General features: G+C 49.0%; 1 protein-coding gene across 1 annotated transcript; it reads left to right on the top strand.

Annotated features, from left to right (window-relative positions):
- Window positions 1–1,645: 1,645 nt before the first annotated feature.
- On the top strand, window positions 1,646–25,021 carry CLEC19A (C-type lectin domain containing 19A). Its single transcript, XM_081818877.1, is given in 6 exon segments — window positions 1,646–1,655; window positions 3,192–3,353; window positions 12,395–12,560; window positions 19,054–19,147; window positions 21,816–21,948; window positions 23,407–25,021. Coding segments are annotated over 6 exon segments (645 nt in total). The 3' UTR covers window positions 23,487–25,021.
- The last annotated feature ends 783 nt before the right edge of the window (window positions 25,022–25,804 follow it).

The raw sequence follows: 25,804 nt of genomic DNA on the forward strand, positions 1-25,804 counted from the left end.
AAGGAGGGGAGAGGAGGTGGTCTGAATCCCCAGACCACCATGAGCACAGTGTGTGTGGAGGTGTATCTGGGGGTGGGAGGGCGGGTAATGCCATCACACAATAAATATGACTTTAGGAAGACAGAAAATGTATATACTATGTTACGAAGAGACCTCTACAACCTCCAAATGACAAGATTGATTTGTTAAGTAAGGAAATGACCTACTTTCTGGTCAGTAAACTTGAGGTCTAAAGCAGGGTTTGGCAAACTTGGACCCATGGACCAAATCCAGCCTGCTGCTTATTTTTGTAAATGAAGTTTTATTGGAAGCCAGCCAGGTCCATTCCTATAGTCTGTGGCAGAGTTGAGTAGTTGTGCCTGAGTCCGTGTGGCCAGCAAAGCCTAAAATACTTGCTATCTGGCTCTACAGAAGTTTAAGTTACAATAAAGTAGGATGAACGAATGAGTCTAGAGAGCTAATGCGCGGCATAATGAATACAGAAAATGATACTGGACTGAATACTGAAATTTGCAAAGAGAGTAGATTTCAGGTGCTCTCATCACCAAAAAGAATGTAACCGTGTGAGGAGATGCTACGTTAATCAGTGTGACTGTAGGAGCATTTCACTGTGCACGGGTATATTGAATCATCATGTTGCATACCTTAGATATATACAATTTTTATTTAAAAATAGAATTTAAAAAAAAAGTTTGCCTACCCCTGCCTAGAACAATGCTTCACAAACTGTAACATACACACAACCCCTTGATTCTGATTCGGGGGGTCTGGGGTGGGGCCTGAAATTCTGCCTTTTTGAACGAGCTCCCAGGAGACCCCAGTGCATGGGATTGGGCGAATAACGAACACTCCGCTTGTTTCCATCCAGAGAGGGGGCATGAACCCATTTACCAAAACTTTTCAGCCATCACCTATTGACACATTATCAACACAGATCATTTAGTTCATTTGCCAAATCAAAGGATCCTCCACTTTTCAAAAGAATTTCCGATGGCATCTGTCGGACCACCCTCGTCCCCACCTGGAGGGTTCCCACTTGGAGGGTGCTTGATTTCTGTGACAGCAGGGGCTCCCGAAATGCATTGCACCAGATGATGGAGAGTGGGGAGAAAAGATGCAAATTTTATATTTATGTTTTATATCAACCTTCAAAAAAAATATATGTCAGTTTGGGGGAGGGGTATTTTATAACAGACCTGATCTATTAGTACAGTAAGTCATCGATGCATAACACGGACATAATAAGTGTATGTCCTTCCTAAATAAATACACATGCAGGGCGCCTGGGTGGCTCAGTTGGTTAAGCGACTGCCTTCGGCTCAGGTCATGATCCTGGAGTCCCTGGATCGAGTCCCGCATCGGGCTCCCTGCTCGGCGGGGAGCCTGCTTCTCCCTCTGACCCTCCCCCCTCTCATGCTCGCTCTATCTCATTCTCTCTCTCAAATAAATAAATAAAATCTTAAAAAAAAAATTAAATAAATACACATGCACGCTCTGGGGTGTGCAGCAGCCCAGCGTTTTGAGGAACCGGTAGACGTGGGGCATGAGGAGGAAACTGAGCCTGAGCTGTGTTTGCAGCCTGAGTCTGGCCTCGGCAGGCTCTCCACCCGGTGCCCAGTGAGCACCGCAGTTAGACCTTGAAGGCATGGCAGCAGGTACCAGAGAGAAGTGAGTGCCTGGGACAGGTTCAAGTCCTCCCTGGGGGTGCCAGCCACACGGAGTGTCAGAGAACCCGATGGGGCATTTCAGGAGAGGAAGCAGGGGAGGGAGGGGAGTATGCAGGGTCTCCTGCCAGGAGAAGGCTTGCACTGGATCCGTGATAATGGTAGCGAAATTTGCTATCCTTTGTTGAACACCTACTATTTGCCAGCATCTATGCTGAGTCTTTTTTTAAAATTTTTATTGTTATGTTAATCACCATACATTACATCATTAGTTTTAGATGAAGTGTTCCATGATTCATTGTTTGTGCATAACACCCAGTGCTCCATGCAGAACATGCCCTCCTCAATACCCACCACCAGGCTAACCCATCCTCCCACCCCCTCCCCTCTAGAACCCTCAGTTTGTTTTTCAGAGTCCATCGTCTCTCATGGTTCCTCTACCCCTCCGATTTCCCCCGCTTCATTCTTCCCCTCCCGCTACCTTCTTCTTCTTTTTTTTTTTCTTAACATATATTGCATTATTTGTTTCAAAGGTACAGATCTGAGATTCAACAGTCTTGCACAATTCACGGCGCTTAACAGAGCACATACCCTCCCCAGTGTCTATCACCCCGTCACCCCATCCCTCCCACCCTACCCCCCACTCCAGCAACCCTCAGTTTATTTCCTGAGATTAAGAATTCCTCATATCAGTGAGGTCATTATGCTGAGTCTTACAAACAAATGATTTCATTGATTCTTTGTGAGGTAGGTACTCTTGGTGTCCCCTATTTTATTAAGGAGGAAACTGAGGCCTCAGAAAGGCAGAGTGACTTGCCTGACAACACATGAAGCAGGGGAGAGAAAGACTCCGATTTTCGGAGATACTAACTCATAAGTGCAGTGACCTTCCCAATGAAACACCGGTGGATTTGAACACATTTATGTTAAGTCAGAGCAAACCACACGCGAGACTTGTGCACGAATGATAATGTTTGCTTCTCTTCATTGAGCACTTATTCTGGGCCAAGAACCTTCTACTGGCACCTCCTTTAACCCCTAAGAAACCCTGAAAGGTAGAGGGAAAGGGAGGAGGGTAACCCGCCTAGGCCCCCCTTGCTGCTTCCTAGGCAAGCGGTGTTCTAGGGCCTTCAAGGCCAGGGTGGGGTGGGGACGAGCTGAGCCCAAGAACAAAGGCCCCATCCACTTCTGCCTCCGACTTCTGTTTTTACCTTCTGGTATGTATTTCCTCTGAGGGGGCCCGAGATGCTTTTATCTCCTGTGACAGGCCCGGATGCAAGCTCTGTTACTATCCCATCTCACAGAGGAGAAAATGGAGTCTCAGAGAAGCCCGCACATGCCCAAGGCCACACAGTGGCTCAGAAGCAGGGCGGTGGTTTCTCTTAGTTCCCCGGAGGGGGCTGACCAGGGTCAGCTTTCAGGCTGTCACTCAGAGCTGTCTCCGGCAGTGCAGAGGGGAGGGAGGAGAGAAGGGAGGGGAGAAGGAGGAGACTGGAGGCTCTGCAGTGTGTCCTGAGCTCCCAGCAGCTCTCCGCCTGCTCCCAAGAGAGCTCCAGTGGAAGGGCCTCTCTCCTCCTCTCAGGCCTGCAGGTGGCTTCCTTGGGCCTCGGGATGCAAGGGTGGGGGCGGCCTCCCTGACCCTCCCCTCTGCACAGGCCTTTCCACAGACGGACATCAGTATCAGCCCAGGTGAGCACCGGGGCCAGGGCCAGAGCAGGAGGAGAGGAGAACACCTCCCAGACACTTGAGGTTCTGTCAGCGAGGCCTGGTTAGCCTGGGCTGCAGTGGTGGGAGCCGAGCTGAGCCTCCCGACAGCCCTTCCGGCTCCCCTCCCCCCACCCCAGCCAGCGGCATTGTCCCCCGCTCAGACTCAAAGAGTCCTGATTTTTTTTTTTTTTTTTAAGATTTTATTTATTTATTTGAGAGAGAGAGACTGAGAGAGAGAGCACATGAGAGGGGGGAGGGTTGGGAGGGTCAGAGGGAGAAGCAGACTCCCTGACGAGCAGGGAGCCCGATGCGGGACTCGATCCAGGGACTCCAGGATCATGACCTGAGCCGAAGGCAGTCGCTTAACCAACTGAGCCACCCAGGCGCCCAAGAGTCCTGATTTTTAAATCCCAGCTTAGCATCTTAAAAACGGTGTGACCTCGCCCAAATTTCTTAACCTCTCTGAGCTCAGCTTCCTTCGGAAAATGGGGGTCAGAGTAACACCCTCTGGGGCGACTCTGCAAGGGAAATAAGATAAAGTGGGGCAGTGCTCGCGCTTGGTGCCTGGCACCACAGCAAAATCTGAAAACGGGATTTCTGTTGGCATTTGGCATCAGGGGTGCGGGGGCCACCCCCACCTTGACTGTGACGTCTGTTCCCAGGGACCTTTCAGACCTGCTGCTTGCCACCACAGGTTAGGCATGCAAGGGGACACAGTTGTCCCTCTCATGACCTCCCTGGAGGCCACTGCTTGGTGGCCCGCTTCTCTGGGTTTTCTGTGTCCCGGGCAATTAGGACAGCAATTACCAGCCTCTGGCATGTGGCCTCCCAGTGTCCCACGTGAAAGACTCAGGCCTTCAAAGGAGCTCCGTTTCTTCCTCTTTGCAATGGGAAGACCAGGGTGCTCACTGTGAGGGAACCACGTCTGGGCAGGAAGATTCCTGAATCCTACGTCTGCTCTGGGCTGAGGATCTTGCCTGTCGCCTCCACTGTAAGGGTTCTTTCCAAACACTGTTTAAAATATTTAAAATAGGGCGCCTGGGTGGCTCAGTTGGTTAAGCAACTGCCTTCAGCTCAGGTCATGATCCTGGAGTCCCGGGATCGAGTCCCGCATCGGGCTCCCTGCTCGGCGGGGAGTCTGCTTCTCCCGCTCCCCCCTCTTGTGCTCTCTCTCTCAAATAAATAAAAATCTTTTAAAAAAAATATTTAAAATAATGATAATACCTATAACCAGTTAAGATTTACATAGCCCTCTCTATGTGCCAGGCATTGTTTTAAGCACTTTTTGTGTATGGATTTATTTAACCTCTGCAATAAGCCTATGACAGACATACTATTTTGATCCCCGTTAAACTCATAATGAAAGTGTAGGATTCCCATAAGACCCCATTATTGGGCTGTTATGGTGCTGGGGTGAGTTGAAACAGTGGGGTGATAGGGTTGCCAGATAAAATACCTGATGCCCAGGTACATTTGAATTTCAGATAAACAATCACCTTTTAGTATAAGCATTTCTCAAAGATTGAGTGGGACATAGACTTAAAGTGATTTGTTGTTTAGCTGAAATTCAGATGTACCTGGGCATCCCTCTTAAACCAAGGTGAGTGGTGGTCTTTGTTTATCTAGGCAAGCATTAGGGGCTCTGATCTATCATAAACTCTGTCTTCCTTGGCTCGGGCTGCAAAAGGAAGTTATTGCTCACAGCTCCGGGGGCTGGGAAGTCGAGGTGCTGCCTGATTCCGTTCCCTGGTGAGGGCTCTCTTCCTGGTTTATAGACGGCCACCTTTCTTGTTGAGTCCTCACGTGGCAGAGAGAGAAAGCGCATGTGCACACACTGGTCTCTCTTCCTCTTCTTGTAAGGACACTAATCCCATCATGGCCCCCGTCCCTCATGACCTCATCTAACTCTAATTACCTCCCTAAGACCCCACTTCCAAACACCATCACACTGGGGCTTAATGCTCCAACATATGAACAGGGTGGGGGGGGGACACAAAAATTCAGTCCATAACCGTGACTTTGCATCCTTGCTCTTAGGCCTCAGTCTTCTCATCCATGCAGTAGGCGAGCAGGAGAGAAGGTGGACAAAATATCCTTGAGGTCTGCCTTGTATATCCCATGGCCTTGCCTTTCCGTCCCATGTGTGTGGGAAGGGCCTGAGGCTGAGTTTGCAAGTGGGAGCAAGTGGGGAGTCTTCTCTCCCACTCGCTTGTACCTGTGGCACCTCTTTGTGAGCATCAAGTTTCCTCCCCTGGAGAGGGGGGATAATAATGGCGCCTACTAAATGTTTTGGGGATCATCAATGAGATCGTGCAGATGAAGTGCGTAGCACCTGTTAAGTGCTTAAAGAATGAGAGTTCTTCTGCTACTGCACTTGTTGGTGATACGATAGAAGTGGTCAGGAGACACAGCTTTCTGTTGTGACAAAAGCCTCCCTTGGAGAAAGGACCTTCCAGAGGTCTCTCCCCAGCTCACCCTTCTTCTGCCAAGAGGGGAACTGAGATCACTTCAAACCCAGCCGTCTTGGAGAGCTCAGAACTGGAGTTGGCAGGAAGGGTCGGGGAAATCCATTCAGCCCAACATGTTACAGTTGGGGAAACTGAGACCTACAGAGGCCAGTGACCCTGCCAAGGGGTAGATCTCCGGCTCTCCAGGTTCCCAGCCCGGCAGAAAGCCTAGTTCGAGCCTGAGCAGACAGATCTTCTAGAGGAAGGTGACTTCAACCCAGATGAGAATGTGTGAGTGTAAGCGTGTGTGTGTGTGTGTGAGTGTGTGAGCAAGAGTGTGCATGTTGATGTGTGACTAGGAAGGGTTCCTCTAGGGTCCTGGTGGGCCTTTGCAGGCCACAAAGGTGAGTGCACAGCCAAGAGCCCTCTTTGTTGAGAATGCGCCCTGTTTGTCTTTCTCCTCTGGATCCCAGCTTTCCCGTGCAAAGCAGAACAGAGCATCTGTCATTTCTTCACTCACCCCAAGTCTCCTGACCTTCCGTGAACATGCAAATATACGCACAAAGTGCAACTCAGCCACACCTTGAGATTTGCTCTGGAAAAAAAAACAAACAAAAAAAACGCTTTAGACACTTCTGAGAGACTTGGGAGGGTTTAGCCAGACTAGAGCCTTTTCCCAAAACTTTTTGTGCGAACTTGGCTTTGATCACATTGTACAAGGGGATTAATGAATGTAAAGTGCTTTAGAAGAGACCTGGCACCTAGTAAAAGCTGCATAAATATTTGCTGTTATGGTTCTTCAACCATTACCATCAAGTTTCCTTTCCTGGCTCCTGAGGCCAAGAACTCTCCACAGCAAAGGCAATTCCACCAAGGCGTTTGAAGCTGGGGGTGGGGGTGGGGTGCTGCTTCTGCAGGGCTTCAGGGGTGGGCAGGGGAATCAGGCTGGCACCGCACTCCCAGCTCCAGGCGGGTTCCGGGGCCCAGGCTGTCTCTGCTGCAGTAATACCTAATGCTTACTAGAATGCCAAGTATGAGCCAGGCCATGGCTGCCTTGTGAAGTAGGCATTATCATCATGCCCATTTTATAGATGAGAAAATGGAGGCACAAAGAGCTGAGTGTCCAACGGGGGCCGTTGGACTCCAGAGTCCAAGCTGGAGCCTAGAGGTCTGAGCAACTGGATGTCCGCACTTCCTAGAATACCTCTCGGAGTCTGAATCATAGAGTCAGATCCCAGAGTGCCCCATGGACACTCTGACCCGATTCCCCACCCCACCTCTATGGGCACAGAGCACTCTGCATATTTCTGGACTGTATCTTAGTATATGATGACTCATTGTCGTGAGTGTGTTCCTCTCCCCAGACTGTGAGCAACTTGAGGGCACAGACCTCAAAGCCAAATAGACACCCGGGAGACATGGACTTATTGGCTTGATTAACTTTTAGTCTTAGTCAACTAGCGCAGGCTGCTATAACCTATGGTAAAAAACAAAAAAACAAACAAACAACAACAACAAAAAACATAGATTGGGAGGCTCAAACAATCGGAATTGATTTCTCACGGTTCTGGAGCGTGGGAAGTCCGAAATCAAGATCCTGTGCAATTTGGTTCCTGGTGAGGACTCTTGCTGGGTCCAAGATGGCCACCTTGCTGTGTCCTCACAAATAGAGAGAAAAGTGGGGGTGCAGGAGCGCTGGTCTCTCTTTCTCTTCTTATAAGGGCACTAATCCTATCATGGGTGCCCCCCGATAACCCCATTTAACCCTACTCCCCTCCCAAATGCCCCCCTTCCAAAGACATTGGGGATTAGGGCTTCCACATATGAATTTGAGGAGGGGGAGACGCACACATTCAATCCATGATGTGGTTGAATTTGGTGTTTAATATATTTGTCTTATAAATGGGAAAACCAAGGGCAGAAAAAAGATGTTTTCCGGAGGCGCTTAGTGTTTGGGGAATTCTGAGTTCATCCCGATACCACCACTTGCTAGCTGTGGGAATAAGTGACTTAGCCTCTCCGAGACTCAGTTTCCTCAGCTGTAAAATGGGGATGATACTGACACCCTCCGAGGCTGGTCTCAGCAGTTACATACTCACCACCGAATGAATGGCCGCTGTTTGGGCAATAGAAGAAAGGGCCCAGTGCTTTTTTCCTCTGTATCATGTGGCCACAAGCGTGGCCCAGAGAAGGGAAAGCAGAGCTCAGACACGAGAGGCCCAGGACCGCCAGCTCTGGAAACCAGAGCCAGGACTCACTGGTGAGGAGGATGGTCTGATGGTGGGACATGTGAACCAGGGAGACAGCAGGAAGGAAAGGCAGTGAGGGTGACAGAGCCCTCCCAGTAGCCACCTTCCAGGACACTGGGAGACTCTTCCTCCTGTCTCCTGGGACATCTGGGGCCCAGTAGTGGGAGTGGGGTGGGGGTTGGGATGTGGACCCCAGAGCCTTCCTCACCTCCTCTCCTGGCTGGCTCTCAAGGCTGATCTGGGCAGGAGGCAGCAGGGTAGTGCATTTGTAGGCGGCTGGATTGGGGCCAGGGGAGCAGGCAGCCAGATTGAGTGGGAAGGTGACAATTTATGCTTTTAAAAAGAGAGAGAGAGAGAGAAAAATGAGCCCTGAACTCCACTGATGTGTTCTTTTTTCTTCACAAGCTCAGAGCTCCCAAAGACTTTGACTCCCACCCCAGCTGGGAGATCTTGGTGACCTTTAGTGCTGGTAATTGAGGTAAAAAGACCTTACCGTTTGGCCTCCTGGTTTCCCGAGCAACAAGCTCCTTTGTGCATGCCTTCCTGTCTCTACCCCTCCCCCCTCCCTGTCACCTCTGGCCTCATCTCTTGCCTTCCCCGCCACCCTCAGATTCCCAGCTTGGCTGAACCATTTGCAAATGTTCTCCAAATGTTCCATTCTCTCTTACCTCAGGGCCTTTGCACCTGCTGTGTCCACACAGCACTTGAAACATTTTCTCTGACTCTTACCTTTCAGGTGTCAGATGAGATATCATCCCCTCCAGGAAGCCTCCCAGATCTCCAAATCCTTATATGACATGTTTCGGTGCTCCTATGGCAACTCCCTGAAATTCCCCCATCTGGGAAGGGGACTCTGGTGCCCTGTCTTAATCACCCCACAGGCTCCTTGCAGAGAGGGTTGGGGCGGCCACCAGTTCAACTAGGGAGACAAAGGGGGCAAACAACCAGCTTCCAAAAATAATTTGGGGGCTGCTCCCTCGAGTTTTTGCCTGCATGACACACATCCACAAATGGCACATTAATGACATTTTATATCTGTGCTTATTTTTCTTAATGTCGGTCTCCATTAGACTGTAAGACCCAAGAGGTCAGAGGCCATCTCTGTGTAGTTGGCCACAGTATCTCCAGCATTTAGCCAACTAACTGCCTGAGCCCAAGTAGTGCTCCGATAGGACTTGTTGAATGAAAAGGAGTGAATGAAGGACCAGGCCATCAAGACTGAGACTAAAGGAAATGGGCTTAAATGCAGCAGGAATCCCTAAATTAGGTCTGGAGCCATATAGCCTGGCTTTAAAAACTACCTCTGCCGCTTAGGAGCTGTGTGATCTTGGACAAGTTACTCAACCTCTCTGTCTTTAGGTTTCTTCCTCTGTAAAGTGGAAGTGATTGTGGTACCTACCTTGTAGAATGTGTGAACGCTAAATGAATTGTTATGTACAAAGAACTTGACACAATGCCTGGCTCAGATGAAAGCTCAGTAGTGTTGATCCTGTTTATTATATTGTCATCATTATCTGACTTGTAAAGCTATAAACCTAGAGAAATCCCTTCACAAGGGAGACACGGATTAGCGAAGGCTATTTCGGGGTTCAGGCTGATGAATGGCCTCTGAGATCCTTCAGTTCTCAGTTTCTCAAATCCCAGAGGCAAAGGGGGTGCGGGATACCAGGCAGGGTGGAGTTCATTATCATCCCAGTGCAAACACGTGGCTTTTTGCCTCCCAGATCCTTCCAATTAAAGGCCTTTGCCTGCCCAGGTGGAAAAGGGAGTAATTAAGGGGCGCCTGGGTGGCTCAGTTGGTTAAGCGACTGCCTTCGGCTCAGGTCATGATCCTGGAGTCCCGGGATCGAGTCCCGCATCGGGCTCCTGGCTCAGCGGGGAGCCTGCTTCTCCCTCTGACCCTCTCCCCTCTCATGCTGTTTCTCTCTCTCAAATAAATAAATAAAATCTTAAAAAAAAAAAAAAGAAAAGGGAGTAATTAAGCAGTGACCTGTCACAGCACCATTTTCTGGTATGTTTCACTCCAGGCATGTTTGTTCAGTGGAGAAAATCAAAGGAACCAGCAGAGTGGAGGAGGGAGCTTGTTTTCCACAGGGAGACTTGATTTAAAATATCCACCAGGCTTTAGGACCCAGGAGAAGCCTTTGGGCCTTGGGGAGAGGGGAGCGAGGACCCTTGCCCCCTCCTTTCCCCTTCCAGCCCCCTTCATTTAATTATTGCTCTCTCTCTCTCTCTACGTAAAATGCAGTGCCACAAAATCCCTACAAAGAGCTCAGCAACACGCAGAAGGGACAAGCCAGGACTGCCGAGCACAGCTGCCTGGGTGGGGGAAGGGCTGGTTCCGGTCAAACAAGAAAGACCAGTGGCTCTGGTCAGTGATGGGAAGCATGGATCCTGTCTGCTTAGCAGAGCTCTCGATTAAAACAACTGACTCTTCCTTTCCCCCAAATAAATGCACAGAGGTACACGCATGTGCACGCGCACACATACACACTTTTGATTTTGCATTTAATTTCAGGGGATTCGCTGGATCCCCGAAGCCCCATCAACCCTGAGCTAATCATTAATAATCATACTATCACAGAGCGGTCCATACATGCCACGCATTCCGCGAATTGATCTGGCCCAATTAGTTGGCCTACCAACCTCCTGAAGTAAGTGCTAAAAGACTATTAACCATTCTCAGCCCTGTTGATTTCCCTTGATGAAACATCCTGCGGACTTTAAGATCAAAGACTATGGTATCCCGAGGCTGAGTTCAAATCCCTATCTGCCACGGACTCGCAGGATGACCTTGGGCAAGTCACTTGACCTGTCTAAGCCTCCGTTTCCCTGTATGTGTTTGGCACGTCACAAATGCTCCGAGAGTGTTGTCCACTACTTAATTATTCAAGAGCTCAGCCAGCTATTACAGTGGCTGGAAAGGCAAAGATCCCACGTCCTTGGGTGGCCGCAAAAGGGACCCCAAATGTCAGTCAGTTTGACAGCTCAGAAGGGAGGGAATGTGGGCGCCTGGGTGGCTCAGTCGGTTAAGCGACTGCCTTCGGCTCAGGTCATGATCCTGGAGTCCCGGGATCGAGTCCCGCGCCGGGCTCCCTGCTCAGCGGGGGGTCTGCTTCTCCCTCTGACCCTCCCCCCTCTCATGCTCGCTCTATCTCATTCTCTCTCTCAAATAAATAAATAAAATCTTAAAAAAAAAAATTAAAAAAAAAAAAAAAGAAGGGAGGGAATGTGCCATTGCTGGTGGCTGGGACCCCGGGCTCCAGATCCCAGTCCAACAGGTCTCACCACCGCCCACTGCTACGGGGGCGCCACCTAACGTTGTTCAAGGAAGGTTCTCGGCGTGCCTTCCTCCCCCCAGCCAGTCATCTTGAGTCGTTTCCAAAAAGAGTATCTCCTAAGAAGCCTTCAGGGGGGCTGACGCTTGGGAGAACTTTATTGTCTCAATCATGGGTTTTCCATGTGTGCTTTTTTTTTTTCAGAATTAAGAGCACATCCTGAACCCCAGCAGTTCGATGGGCTTACAGATATAAATAGTTCAATGGGCTATCATTTGTCATTAAACACGTGGAAAAATCTCCGCCCTCACCAGAGAGCTCAGAATTGCAAACTGAAACAAGATACCATTTTTTGCTTATAAAATTTGCAAAGATTGCCATGAAAGTGATAACACTCAGCGCTGGCAAGGGCACTGTGAGATGGGCACTCTCAGGCATTACCGTGGGAGTATAAATTGCTTTCAGGAGGCAATTTAGCAAAATTGTATCAAAGCCTTAAAAATCTCTCCTCGGAAAATCACCAGAAATGCTGAAAAAGCTTGATGCACAAGGGCTGTTCATCTCAGCACTGGGTGTAATTGTTTTTAAAAAAGGGAACCAGTCTAATTATCCACAAATAGGGGAATGATTAAATCAACTCAAGGGGGGCCACTCAGTGGAGGATTCGAGAGCTATTTAAAACCATGTTTACAAAAATTTATAATGACGTGGGGGAAATACGTTCTCATTTTTGGAACTCGGAATACTGACAGGTATGTATAGTACAATATAACAATTGAATTTTTACAAATCATTGCATTCAAGCGTGACATGAAGAAAAATACACCAGAGCAGTAACATTTTTCCAAGTGTTCTATAATAAGCGTATATTACTCTTGTCATTTGGTAAATGTTAGGTATGCACGTGTTCTTTGGACCTCAAGCGTAGAATTTTACTAATCATAATGGGCCATGTTTTATGTTCACTCTTGAAAAGACGTCACAAGCTGTAGGAACAATGTCTGCGCACTGCCCACCCTCCTGCCAGTCTGTTTTCTTTCTGCCCACAGGCATGCCGGAGCTGCCGCGGGCTTCCCTGTGCCCACTGTTCTGGATGGAGTTCAAAGGCCACTGCTATAGATTTTTCCCTCTCAATAAGACTTGGGCCGAGGCCAACTTCTACTGCTCTGAGTTCTCCACTGGCAGGAAATCCACCAAACTGACCTCCATCCACAGGTGAGTGGACATCCATCCCCCATGGCCCAACCAAGCACCCCCTTTGGAAAGGGGAGTGAAAAATGGCATTTCTCACTGGTGTTTCTCTTGGGTAATTCTAGCTAGCTTTGATCTAGCCCGAATTCTCTTTGAATTCAGGTCCAGCCCAATTTCTCATTGAAACGGTAGAAGGCAAAGCATTTATCCTGGGTGGCAAATAGCAAGCTGCAGGATCCGTCTTTATAAGTGCTGATTTTGTGCAGAGGGCTTGACCCTGTGATAACAACTCACATAACATACATACGGAGACTATAATATGAGGAATAATAACTGACATTTATTTGCTTGGCATTTATATACATCATCATATTGAAGCTCTCTCAAACCATATTAGGTAGGTATCTTCATTGCACAGACACGGAACCTGATCCTCCAGAAAGGTAACTTGCTTAAAGTTAGCTAGCTAGAAAGTGGTGGAGCTGGGATTTGAACCTGAACAGTTGAATTCCATAGCCCACCCACCACGGCCTCCTTCCACATTCCTCTGTGTCTCCCAAGCCCCAGCCACACGGACCGTCTCAAAGTTCTCCAGTCTGATCCAGCCCTTTTGCTCCTCCATACCTTTGCACAATCTGTTCCCTCTGCAGGGAATTCCTATCCCCATCTTCTCCTCCAGATAAATACCTCCTTAACCTTCAGGCTCATCTCTTCACTGAAGTCCCCCTGACTCCATGGCACCCTACTTGCACTCATCGACCACCTCTCCTAGAGCATTTTTTTCATCACCCTATTAGGACTTGTTTTCACCTCAGACATCCTGGACCATGTGTGGGTTCCTTCAAGCCAACTATGCTATGTTCCATTGGCGCCCAAACTACAACTTCACAATCCTGCTTCTGTTTTTCAAGAATCTCAAAGACTTGGGCGCCTGGGTGGCTCAGTTGGTTAAGCAACTGCCTTCGGCTCAGGTCATGATCCTGGAATCCCAGATCGAGTCCCGCATCGGGCTCCCTGCTCAGCAGGGAGTCTGCTTCTCCCTCTGGCCCTCCCCCCTCTCATGTGCTCTCTCTCATTCTCTCTCTCTCAAATAAATAAATAAAATCTTTAAAAAAAAAAAGAATCTCAAAGACTTGAAGCTGGAAAGACAGTTGGTTCTTTATGCTTTAGAGTCCCCGAATTTTGGTAAGAATGGAGAACGGGTCCTCTATCTTAGTGTGTAAGCGAATCCTCCATGTTTTTATCCAACCAATGTGGAGAGCTCCCACTGTATTCTCAGTGGTGCTGAGGGAATATAGCGTGGCAGTCAGGTCTATCAGGAGAACAGGAACCACTACAAATATTCAAAACAGAGAATTTAATACACACGGGTGATGGAATCTAAGAACTTAAAGAGGCAGTAGTGAGGCAGTCCAGAGATTCACAACGGCAGGAAGCCAATCCCACCCTTAACGGGAGGGCAAACCAGCCTTAGAGGATCTGGAGCCACCGGGGTGAGGCAGCCCCTGCCAGTGACTCCCAAGGCAGAGAGGGAGACAAATACCCTGGCTTCTCTCTCCCTCCCACCCTCATCTGTGCCTCCCACCACGGGCAGGGCAGCTGACAAGAAAACCGGTGAAAAATGGTCTTCAGGGCAAATTCCCTGTGATAGAGAACAGAGCGCAGGATTGGCAGTGACAAGGATGGATCAAAGAAGTTCTCAGAAACTGTGAGCCTATAGAGGAAAATGAGATCCATGTGATAAAGAGTATATTTTTAAAATGATTCCAGGGGTTGGGGCGCCTGGGTGGCTCAGTCGGTTAAGCGTCTGCCTTCAGCTCAGGTCGTGATCCCAGGGTCCTGGGATCGAGCCCCGCATCGGGCTCCCTGCTCAGCGGGAGCCTGCTTCTCTCTCTCCTCCCTGCTCATGCTCTCTTCTCGCTATCTCTGTCTGTCTCTCTCTCAAATAAATAAATAAAATCTTTTAAAAAAATTAAAATAAAATAAAATGATTCCCGGGGCGCCTGGGTGGCTCAGTCGGTTAAGTGTCCGACTCTTGATTTCAGCTCAGGTCATGATCTCAGGGTCGTGAGATCGAGTCCCATGCTCAGTGTGGAGCCTGCTTAAGATTCTATCTCTCCCTCCACCCCCCACCCCAGCACTGGCTCTCTCTCTCTCTTAAAAAAAAAAAAAATTCCAAATGAAGATTTCCGTTTAGCCAGCCCACAGGAAGGGCAGCTCAGCCTGCTCATGGTGCTCGTAACCTCAACCTTGGTTAGCTGGGCATCAGAAAGGATTCCAGGCAAACTGGGGGACTTCCGACAATCCATGACCCAATTCCTGTTCTTTTCTGCCTTGGCTTACCTTCTTCCTGCCTTCTCAACTCCTACTGCTCCTCCTTGCCTTTCTTACACTAACAGTCTCTCCCTTTCCTCTCCTTTACAGGTAGTTTTCCATGTTGGCATATAATACTTTCCTGAAGACATGTAGGAAAGTTAAACCTGAACAGTTCATTCATCTATTATACATGAAGTTCAGTTTGCATAAAGCTAGACACCATTATAAAATCCTTAATTACATCTTGTCTTTGAGACACAGCCCGAGTCTATATTTCTGGTGGTTTTTTTCATGCTTTTTCAGTTTTTTTCTTTCATAATTACACACACAATCAGTTTATGTCCGCAGAGCATCTGATTGAAGCTTAAGATCCTCATACTTTCTCCTTACCTGATAATTTCCATCTTTGTTTCAAGCGACAGTTGAATTGAGTTAAGTTCATCTGATCCATGCTCCTGATTACTGGCAGTAGCACCTTGGGCTTCTCTCTCTGTTCCTGTTATTTTTGACCAGATATGGGGGAAATGCAATAAATTATTGAAATAGTTTCCCAAGCAGGTGTTGTTGAGCAAAGATGGCAAAATCGCTAAAAGTGACTGGGCAGCCATCCACCAAAATGTATGTTCAGCAGTCAATGTAGCCAAATTGTGCACGAGAGAGGCATTGGGGGATGCCAGTGCTTACCCAGCTGGGTAGGACCAAGGTCAGCGACCCACTGGGCTGAAGAACACTTTGTCCCCAGAAATTGGATCATTCCCATGTCAGACCACACACTCTTGGAACATCGATATTGAATCGAGCCTGCTGACGGCATGAGAGAGAAGATGTCAAACAGAAATAAGACTTGATATTGGTCTGTGTGGTCCTTGTGGCCCATTTGGGGAGACCAGACCTTGAGAAATAGAGAACTAAACCAACCAGCCTACCCCTAAGAGGTCAGAAATGGGTGTTCCAGGCGGTCCAGGAGTGGATAGGGGGTGCTCATGGAAGGCTTCCTGGAAAAACTGGTCCTGGATCAGGACCTTGAAGAATTTAGGAAGCTTAAGGAATGGGAACAGCAGATGTTCCAGATGGAGAAGCCCACGGGAGGAGATGTGATGTGCCTTAAGGGCACTAAAGTCAGATAGTGCTGGACCAGTCCCAGCTCCATCACTTCCTCCGTGCACGATCTGACCAAGGAGACCAAGCATCTGAAGTTCTTCCACAGTTAGCTTGGCCGAGTGCTCAACAGTGGGAGCTGTTAATGGTTTCATTTATTATCACCTTAGGCATCTCAGGGGCTCAGTTCTTACTTAGTGTTCTCATGTCAGCTCATCTTTCCGAGGGCATGCAAGCCCTGCCTCGCTCACCCTCTTTCCCCTCCATTTCCTCCAATAGTATTGGTGTTAGTCTCTTCAGGCTGCTATTGCAACAATACTACAGATGTGGGGGGGGGGGGTGTTGATAAACCACAGAAATGTATTTCTCCCAGTTCTGGAGGCTGGAAGTCCAAGATCAGGGTGCCAGCCATGGTTGGGTTCTTGGTGAGAGCCCGCTCCCTGGTTCACAAATGGCCCATCTTTGTGCTGTGTCCTCACATGGTGGAAGGGGTGAGAGGGCTCTCCAGCATCTCTTTTATCAGGGCACTCCCACTTAAGGACCTCCCAAATGTCCCACCTCCTAATATGATCACATTGGGCGTTAGGATTTCAACATAGGAACTTTGGGGGGACACAAATATTCAAACCATAGCAGAAGGCATTGGTGTCTTCTGGGGGATTCTCACCTCCTATTTCAAAGAGCTTATAAAATAATTCACCTAACAAAAGAAATCAGTGAAGGATGCTGAAGGCTGTCTGCTGCTAAAAACAACAAATGGAGATGGATGGATAGAGAGATAGACACACAGAAATTTCCATTCGATCATTAACATGTTCCCTGAGCACTGTGTTGTGTGTATGGCACCAATGAACTCATTGAATCCTCACATCAAAATGGCACTGGGGCAGACCCTTCTAGTAGCTTACTCCACAGCCACGACTAATCCCTTTGCCTGTTGCCTGTGTAAGAAGTTAAGAAAGCTAGATTTCACTTTCCAGCCTCCTTTGCAGCTCCCACTGGCCATAAAACCCAGTTCGGCCAATTGGATGTAAGGGGAAGTTTGTAAGGGGCATCTTGGAAATACTCTCCTCCCTGATCAATGGACACGGGCATGTGGAGAAGGCCCAGTTTCCATCACTGCCTTTCCTTCTTGGCTTGTAGTCATGTGGGGACGTGGTCCTTGGAGCTGCGGGAAGACCCTGGAGGAAGGTAAGGGCATACCCAGTGCCCGGACATCGGCGAGCCTGGAAAATGCCATTGGCCAAGCTCAGGAGGGTGGGCAAGGGAGGTGAGAGCCAATGGACGAACAACAGGCACACTCCACTCAAGTAGTTCCCAAACCCTGAGGAACAGATTCCACTGGGCAAGGGATTCCCATTTTTGGCTTCCACATGGCATTAAAAGGTAAACGTTAGTGGGTTGAAGAAGTTATGATGAAGTAATAGTTATCAGCCTTGGGCCTAACACCTAACGAATAACTCACTTCATTTTTTATTTATTTATTTATTTTTTATTTATTTGCGAGAGAGAGAATGAGAGACAGAGAGCATGAGAGGGAGGAAGGTCAGAGGGAGAAGCAGACTCCCTGCTGAGCAGGGAGCCGGATGCGGGACTCGATCCAGGGACTCCAGGATCATGACCTGAACCGAAGGCAGTTGCTCAACCAACTGAGCCACCCAGGCGCCCACGAATAACTCACTTCAAAACAGGACTATGTTGCTGTACCCTTTGTGTTGCCATAAAGCGTGTCTGCTCTCGTTGGCTTCGTCTGAATGGCCGCTGTCCAGAGGCTGCCGCCTTGTCCAAAATGCCCACTCTTAAATTTCCTTTGTCTTGAGCCATTGGTAGCAAATCAAAGCAGACATGTTTATTCTTCTTAATTTTGTGTTTGTGGAAGAAATTAGTAGTCCGTTCCAGAAGCACTCAGACTTCTGGCACTCTGAATCATTCTCGACACGGTTCTCCAGGCAGTCATATTCAGGGAGCTGCTTAATAGATATCGTTTGAACTAAATCTTTGCGTCTCTCCCAAATTCATGTTGAAACCTAACCCCCAATGTGATGGTATTGGGAGGTGGGGCCTTTGGGAGGTGATTAGTTCAGGAGGGTGAAGCCCTTATGAATGGGATTAGTGCCCTTCTGCAAGAGGCCCCTCCAGAGCTCCCTAGCCCCTTCCCCCTTATGAGGATACAGTGAGAAGTCTGTGACCCCAAAGCTGGCCCTCCCCTGACCATGCTGGCCCCCTGATCTTGGACCTCCAGCCTCCAGAACTGTGAGAAATAGATTTCCGTTGTTGGAAAGCCACCCGGTGTATGGTACTTGGTTACAGCAGCCTGAAAAGACTAAGACACTTTCTAAAGGAGAGTGATCTGTTCCCTGGAGGCCTTTGGTTTGCGGAGTGGGCTCTGTAAGTTCAAGACCAGAGCTGAATTTTCCAGGAAAGCAAAAGATTTTGGAGATGGTATGCAAGAAAAAAAATTAGTAGGGTAAGTAAGGACTGGCAGCAAAAGGAGGGCTTTTGAGAAAAAACAAAAATGTCTAGTGGAGATTTTCATTAAGTTGTTTGATGGGCGCAATTTGGTATAAACCTCTTTCTTTTTCTTCATGATATTGTCAATCGAGTCCACCTTGTTTGCTCGTGCTTTTGAGGCAGATTTATTTATTTATTTTTTTATTTTTTAAAGATTTTTTATTTATTTATCTGAGAGAGAGAATGGGAGACAGAGAGCATGAGAGGGGGAGGGTGAGAGGGAGAAGCAGACTCCCCGCTGAGCAGGGAGCCGATGCGGGACTCGATCCCGGACTCCAGGATCATGACCTGAGGCGAAGGCAATCGCTTAACCAACTGAGCCACCCAGGCGCCCCTTGAGGCAGATTTAAATCTTTCGGATGAATAGCAGTGCTGAGATCTGCCTTGAACTGGCATGAATCCAATCCAGAGGTGCCTCTGGCAGGGCAGTCACATATGGGTGATGTAATTAAAGAAGGAAAAAGCGGGGTTGCATCAGACCCTCAATTTACTGTGGTCCAGGAAGGTTAAGAAGGATTGCTTTCAGTTTGCAACTCTGTCCTATGAAAAGAAGCAAGGAATAACCCACTTACTGCGTTCCTTACGTTTGCAGCTGGGAAGAGAATGTCTTTGTGTATGACCTTGTCAACAGCTGTGTGCCTGGGATCCCAGCCGACGTCTGGACAGGGCTTCATGATCACAGACAGGTAAGGAAGCCGTGACTACCAGGTGCTGCTGGAAGCTCCCAACCAAGACGCCGTTTCGATTTAGCCAACCTTGTGCATGGAACCTCTATGCCAGGTCACTGCTGCGTGCCCAGCACACGGAGAGAAATCAGACACCGAGATGCCCCAGTTAGAATACAGTGGTGTGAATGAGCCTATGATGGGAACATAGTATGGTCAGGGGAGGCCTTTGTTTGGGTCTGAGTTCTCGAAAAAGCAGACACAAAAATATGATTAGATGTGCAAGAGATTTCTGAGGGGAAAAAGCTGTGAAGAAAAAAAGAGGAGGGGGCATAAGGAGGCAGGGAAGGTCTCCGGACAGCGAGGTGGGTCTGAGACCTGGGAGGGGCGCGGGGGAAGGAAGACCAGGGAGGAAGAGCCTCTGATTATAGCAGAGTTCTGAGAAGGACTTGGCTAGGCCCGTGGGGAGTCCACAGGCAAAGGAGGGCCAGGAGAGGAAGCCCACATGGGGCAGGAATGGGCCAGCACTAGCACCCCTGAGTTCTTGCTGAGTCACTGACAGGGCACAGCCTGGAGGAAGCCCGGTCTCACTGTGAATGCTGGGATGAATCCCAAGGGGCAGGGGAGCTGAGGCGGTCAGTCAGCCATGTTCCCTGTAGCCGGTCCTCCTAAAGGAGCTCCAGGCAGTGTCCTTCCGTGGCTGCCACAGCCTCCCTAGGTTAGAGACATTTAAGCTACTATCTAATGGATAAATAGTCAGCCAGAGGAAGAAGCATTCCAGGGAGAGGGAACAGCATGGGCAAAAGGCCTAAGGTGTGAGCACTTCTGACCCATTCGAGGGCGTTAAAGACCAGTGGGTCGGGGATGCAGAGCGGGGCAGTGGTCAATGGATTCATGGTGAAGGGTTAGGCCAAAACGGAGAGCTGACGCCAGATCTTATACCTGGTGATATCACCGCAGACCCCACCTGGAAGTTTTGTCCCCAGACTTTCCCGGGCCCCGGTTCCCCCTCCCGTCCTGCGGCTGACTGGGTGGTAGGTGACTTCGGGCATTTTTTTTTTTTTTTTTTTTTAACCTCTCTGAGCTTCAGTTTCTTCGTAGTGCCTTGTTGTAGAAAGTCAGTGAGCTTAGCCTGGTGCTTGGAGCACGATCACGGCTCGTTTAGGCTGGCTGGGGCTGTTATCAGAGTGGCAGAGGTAACCATACTGACCAGACTCGACAGAGATACATCTTTTAAACCCATAGAATTCAGCTGGCAAGAAACTATATAGAAGTTGTCATTAAAAAAAAAAAACAAAAAAACCCGACAACATTTCTATTTGTAATAGTAACTTTAAAATGGGGCCATGGTGAGGGGGGAGGGTGCGCCTGGGCGGCTCAGTCGGTTAAGCGTCTGGCTCTTGATTTTGGCTCAGGTCGTGATGTCAGGGTCCTGAGATAGAGCCCCAGGTCAGGCTCCGTGCTCATCGGGGAGTCTGCTTGAGGATTTTCTCTCTCCCTCCGCCCCTCTCCGCTCTTGTACGCATGGGCTTTCTCTCTCTCTCTCAAATAAATAAATATTAAAATAAAATGGGATTATAGGGGTGCCTGGCTGGCTCAGTCAGAAGAGCATGCAACTCTTGATCTTGAGGTCGTGAGTTCAAGCCCCTCATTGGGCATAGAGAGAACTTAAATAAGCTTATATATATATATATATACACATATATACATATAAATAAAATAAAATGGGATGATGAACACACTTAATTGGGGTTTAAGGAACTTGTATTACAAGATTTAAGAATAATAATAACAAACAGTACAGTCAAAGGGCTTGTTTTTTAAACTTTTCTTTTCAGGGCCAGGCACTGTGAGCCCTTTGCGTGCTTTACTTCGTCAGCCCTCACAATAGCTTTCTGGGGGAGATATTAGCCCCGTTGTAAAGGTGCGGAAACAGACCCGAGAGGTTAAGCCCCTTGTCCAGACTGCAGGGAAGAAGAGGGTAGAGCTGGACAGGCAAGCTCGAGAACTCTCTCGTAGAGGCGGCATGCTATTTCCATTATCTGACGCCCCCTCCGTAATCATCAGTGCTTCGGGGGAGACTTTTCTAAGAACTTGAATAAATGCAGAAACGGCTTGTGTTCCAGAACATTGCAAAGATGTAGTTCTCCCCACAGTTAATTTGCACATTTATTTTAACACCAATCACATTCCCAACAGGCGTTTTCTTGTAATTGGACAGAGCGGTCCCACCTCGGGCAAGAAGAATACACACTATGTTGGACAAAAGGAAAGAAATGAAGGGTGACCCCTGCCCACTGGTAAATTAAAAAAAAAAAAAAAAAAAGTGGAGTAGTAGGTACGGTCTTGGGTACTGTAGTCACAGACGTGGGTTTGAATCCCAGCAGGAAGGCTCTATGAGCGGTATGAATTTGGCTGGACCAGTCTGAGTCTCGGTTTCCTCATCTCTGAAAGGGAGATGCAGATGCCCGCTCGGAGGACAGTGCGGCTAACGCGCCTGGCGTGGCACCTAGTAAGGCTTCACCAAACAGTTTCGTGGTGCTAATTACAGTGTCTCACATCCACGTGAGGACTTCTGTTCTGCTCCGCATGGAGGTGTTACAGTGTCTTCCCGGAGGTGGGGCTGGCGCTATTGCCAGATCTTTCTCTCGCGGGCTTGCCTCCTCGGACTCTGGATGGGGCTGCCTAGGAAGGGCAGTTTGAATGGACCGACGGCCCCTCCTATGACTACAGCTACTGGGACGGGAACCAGCCGGGTGACGGTGTCCACGCGGACCCAGAAGAGGAGGACTGCGTGCAGATATGATACCGGCCCACCAGCGGTGGGTGCCCCTGAGACCAGGGCTCTCGCAGGGGTGCTGGGGAAGTGCCACGGATGGCAGGGAGACTGGCGAATTAGGTGGCTGGGGGCGTCCTTCTCCACAGCGGATACAGTTCATCTTTTTTTTTTTTTTTAAGATGTTATTTATTTATTTGACAGAGAGAGAGACACAGGGAGAGAGGGAACACAAGCAGGGAGAGTGGGAGAGGGAGAAGCAGGCTTCCCACTGAGCAGGGAGCCGGATGCGGGGCTCGATCCCGGGACCCTGGGATCATGACCTGAGCCGAAGGCAGACGCTTAACTGACTGAGCCACCCAGGCGCCCCAGTGGATACAGTTTAAACAGTACGTAGTGCTGCATTGTTGGATGAAAACGTGTTAGTGACGCAAGCACGGGGCGGGTGGGGGGAGGGACTTGTACAAAGATCGGCCAAAGGACAGTGCTTCCGTGTCCGCTCACCAATGCACACAAGTACCAGCCCTCACCCCAGGCTCCTGAGTATGAGAACGGAGGTGCGCCTGGGGCAGCATCCGGGTGTAAGCAGTGAAAAGAATACACACCTGGGTTCAAGCCCTGGCCCTGCTGCTTTCTAGCTCTGTGTCCTTGCGGGGAATTACTTATTCTCTCTGACATTCCGTTTCCTCTTCTGTAAAATGGATTTAGTAATCGTTCCTACCCACAGGGCAGATCTGAGGCTTATAGGAGGTACAGTTGGTCCAGCACATGGGCAAGAGCATGAATGCCCTTGCTGGAAACCCAGCTCCACCCCTGATTAATCACGTGGCCCAAAGTGAATGCCTTAACCTCTTGGTGCCTCGGTGTCTTCATCTGCAAACTGGGCTCATGAGACTTAACTCACAGGGTTGCTGTGAGGAAGAAAGAAGCTAATGTACATAAAGTGGCCACAATGGCTCGCATGAGGTATTAGCAATCACCGCCATCAGCATTAATGACATTGCCACTCCTCACACCAATCTTGAGAAGTAAAAACTATTAATATTCTCATTTTGCAGATGAAGAAACGGAGGCTCAGAGAAGTTAAGTGATTTGCTCAAGGTCACACAGCAAGTAGTGAAGTGGGTTTCAAACAAAGACCTACCAAAGTCCAGATTCAAGCCCTCAACTGCTACTCCCTCTGTGCTCCTTTTTCTTTTCCTGATTAGAGGAGGGAGGGATGGAACGGGGACTTGCTACCCTGGGGGCCAGGCTGGAGCCTGGTAGCCAGAGCTGGGCCCAGCCTCAGGGTGAAGTTTGTCCCACCCCATGCACAGTGGCAAGTCAAGACCAGCCTTATGAGAGAGAAAGGCTGGACAGCTGCCTCCTCAAGCATCAGCAAGAAAGGGGTGCTGGTGCAGACACGAGGCCACTGGAGAGGGCTTTTACTCCAGTGGGGTGGTGAGGTGACTTTTACTGTGGTAGGTGGACCCTCACCCAGGTTCTCTGCTTCTTGCCACTGCAGCTCTGAGGTCACGGAATGATAACACCTGCAACCACAAGTTCCCCTTTGTCTGCAAGATCGTGTCTCTGACCATTCACTGATCCGGTCTTGCCCCCTCACAGTGAGCCCGACTCCAGCACTGTCTTGTAGCTGTACCTAGTGTAGATCGGACACTCAATAAATGTGAAACACGGGGGAGATAAAGCTCCCACACAGAGATTTTAAACAAGCAAGTCTTAATGCTACAGAGTGGTTACTTGAGCACAAGTGACAGGAAACACAACTTAAACTGGCTTAATAAATAAAGAGGGGAGGTGGATTTATTGCTCTAGGTAACAAAAATCCAAGGTTTGTTCTAGACTCAGAGTTGAATTTCATTGGTCAGGCTCAGTCACACTCTACTTTGGCATATGTTGGTTGGCTAGACCCTGCTTAGATGCACATCTCTGGGGCAGAAAGGTGTGGGAGTCGATATCACCTAAACCACATGGGCCCGAAGAGGTGGGCGGTTCCCCAAAGAAAAACAAAAATATCAACAGATTTATACATGGCTGGTGGGAATATAAGATGGTGAAGCCATCCTGGAAAACAAGACGGTGCTTCCTCAAAAAGTTAAACAGAATTACCATATGACCCAGCAATTCTAATTCTGGGTATATAACCAATAGTATTGAAGATAGGTATTCAGACGTGAGGGGTCATCGCAGCATTATTCAGAATGGCCCCCAAAGTGGAAACATCTTTGGGGGTACCACCGAGATGACCTCTTCCCATGGGTCAGGGTCCTAACCAGGGCCCTGACCATCGTATAATGCATGCCTTCCTTGGGACCTTCACTGCCTTTGAAGTTCGGTCACTCTGAGTCCTGGGCTTGGTCTGCCCTCCTGCCAACTTCTTTGTCTGCAACCAAAGAGGTTCTCTGGCTTTCACTCCTAGAGCAAGGGCCTGTGACTCGTCCTCGGCTGATAAGTATCTTTCTGTAGAGCATCGAAGCCTTGTAGCAATAGCCATCCAACCTAGTTATGCTTATGCATACTATTTCCTCTGTTCCCGATTGTATTGGTAATGAATGTATCATTACCCGATACATGGCTTCTGCTGGTGCATTCCCTGCCCCTTGGACACCCTCCCAGCTCACTCAGTGAAAGTTTGAACCACCTTGTGCCAGGGACTGAGGGTGCTCCACCCACCACAACTGATTGCCAGCCTAGAGGGAAGCCATCCAGCTCCTTAGCCCTGCCTTGTTGCCTGCTTCTTCAGACCTCTCCCAGTATCAGTGGTTCTAGACTGGGTGTTCCCGTAGCAGTCGCTGAGACAGAGTTTGGTGCAGAGATCGCTTAGGGATCAATACCTGTGAAGGAAAAGCGGAGGAAGAAGTGGAGCTGGGTGTGACCTGGCAAATTATCAGCCAACCTGGCAGGGAGATCCAGGAGAAAGAAATATTGCCATCAGGGCGCCTGGGTGGCTCAGTTGGTTAAGCGACTGCCTTCGGCTCAGGTCATGGTCCCGGAGTCCTGGGATCGAGTCCCACATCGGGCTCCCGGCTCAGCGGGGAGCCTGCTTCTCCCTCTGACCCTCTCCCCTCTCATGCTGTTTCTCTCTCTCTCTCTCTCAAATAAATAAATAAAATCTTAAAAAAAAAGAAATACTGCCATCAAAGTGGACCACATGGGGTGGAAAGGACCAGGCCTTCAGACCCGAACTTGACCCAGTCGGCGGCGACGCAGGCTTCCCCAGAAAGGATGTGACTTCTCCGCTCTCTGCCCTCTTCCTCGAAGGCGGATCTAGGTGGTGCATCTCCATGTTACTCAACTGGAATCAAAAAGACATAGGCTGGGGCCACCTGGGAGGCTCAGTCGGTTAAGCAGCCAACTCTTGGTTTCGGCTCAGGTCATGGTCTCAGGGTCGTGGGATCGAGCCCCGAGTCAGGCTCTGCACTGAGTGTGGAGCCTGCTTAAGATTTCTCTCTCTCCCCTCCCTCTGCCCCTTCCCACCCCCCCACCAATAATAAATCTTAAAAAAAAAAAAAAAAAGGTTCAAATCCCACCACTTCTGCTCACCATGTGACCTCATGAAAGTGGCTTAACCTCTCTGAGTTTCAGTTTTCTCATTTGTAAAATGGAGATGCATTCCGCTCCAGCTCTGACTGTGATTTATCAGGCAGCTCTGGGGAACAAGGAGCTCTGCATAGGGGACTTTTCCCGAAAATGAAAACTCATTCCCCAAGCATCACAACTATCTCTATTTTTTCTACTTTGGATGGCAATCTTTTTAAACCACGTATACATTTCCCTGCTTCCCTAAACAGATGATATTCAACAAGATTAGTCTTTTCTCGATGATTCAGGGTCATGTGCGCTTCATCTACTTCAGGTATTTTTGTCGCCTGTCATCATATCTGGGTGTCACTGTGCCAGTC

Source organism: Leptonychotes weddellii, chromosome 5 (genome assembly GCF_054177405.1).
Source record: "Leptonychotes weddellii isolate Sample4059 chromosome 5, ASM5417740v2, whole genome shotgun sequence".
Taxonomy (NCBI): Eukaryota; Metazoa; Chordata; class Mammalia; order Carnivora; family Phocidae; genus Leptonychotes; species Leptonychotes weddellii.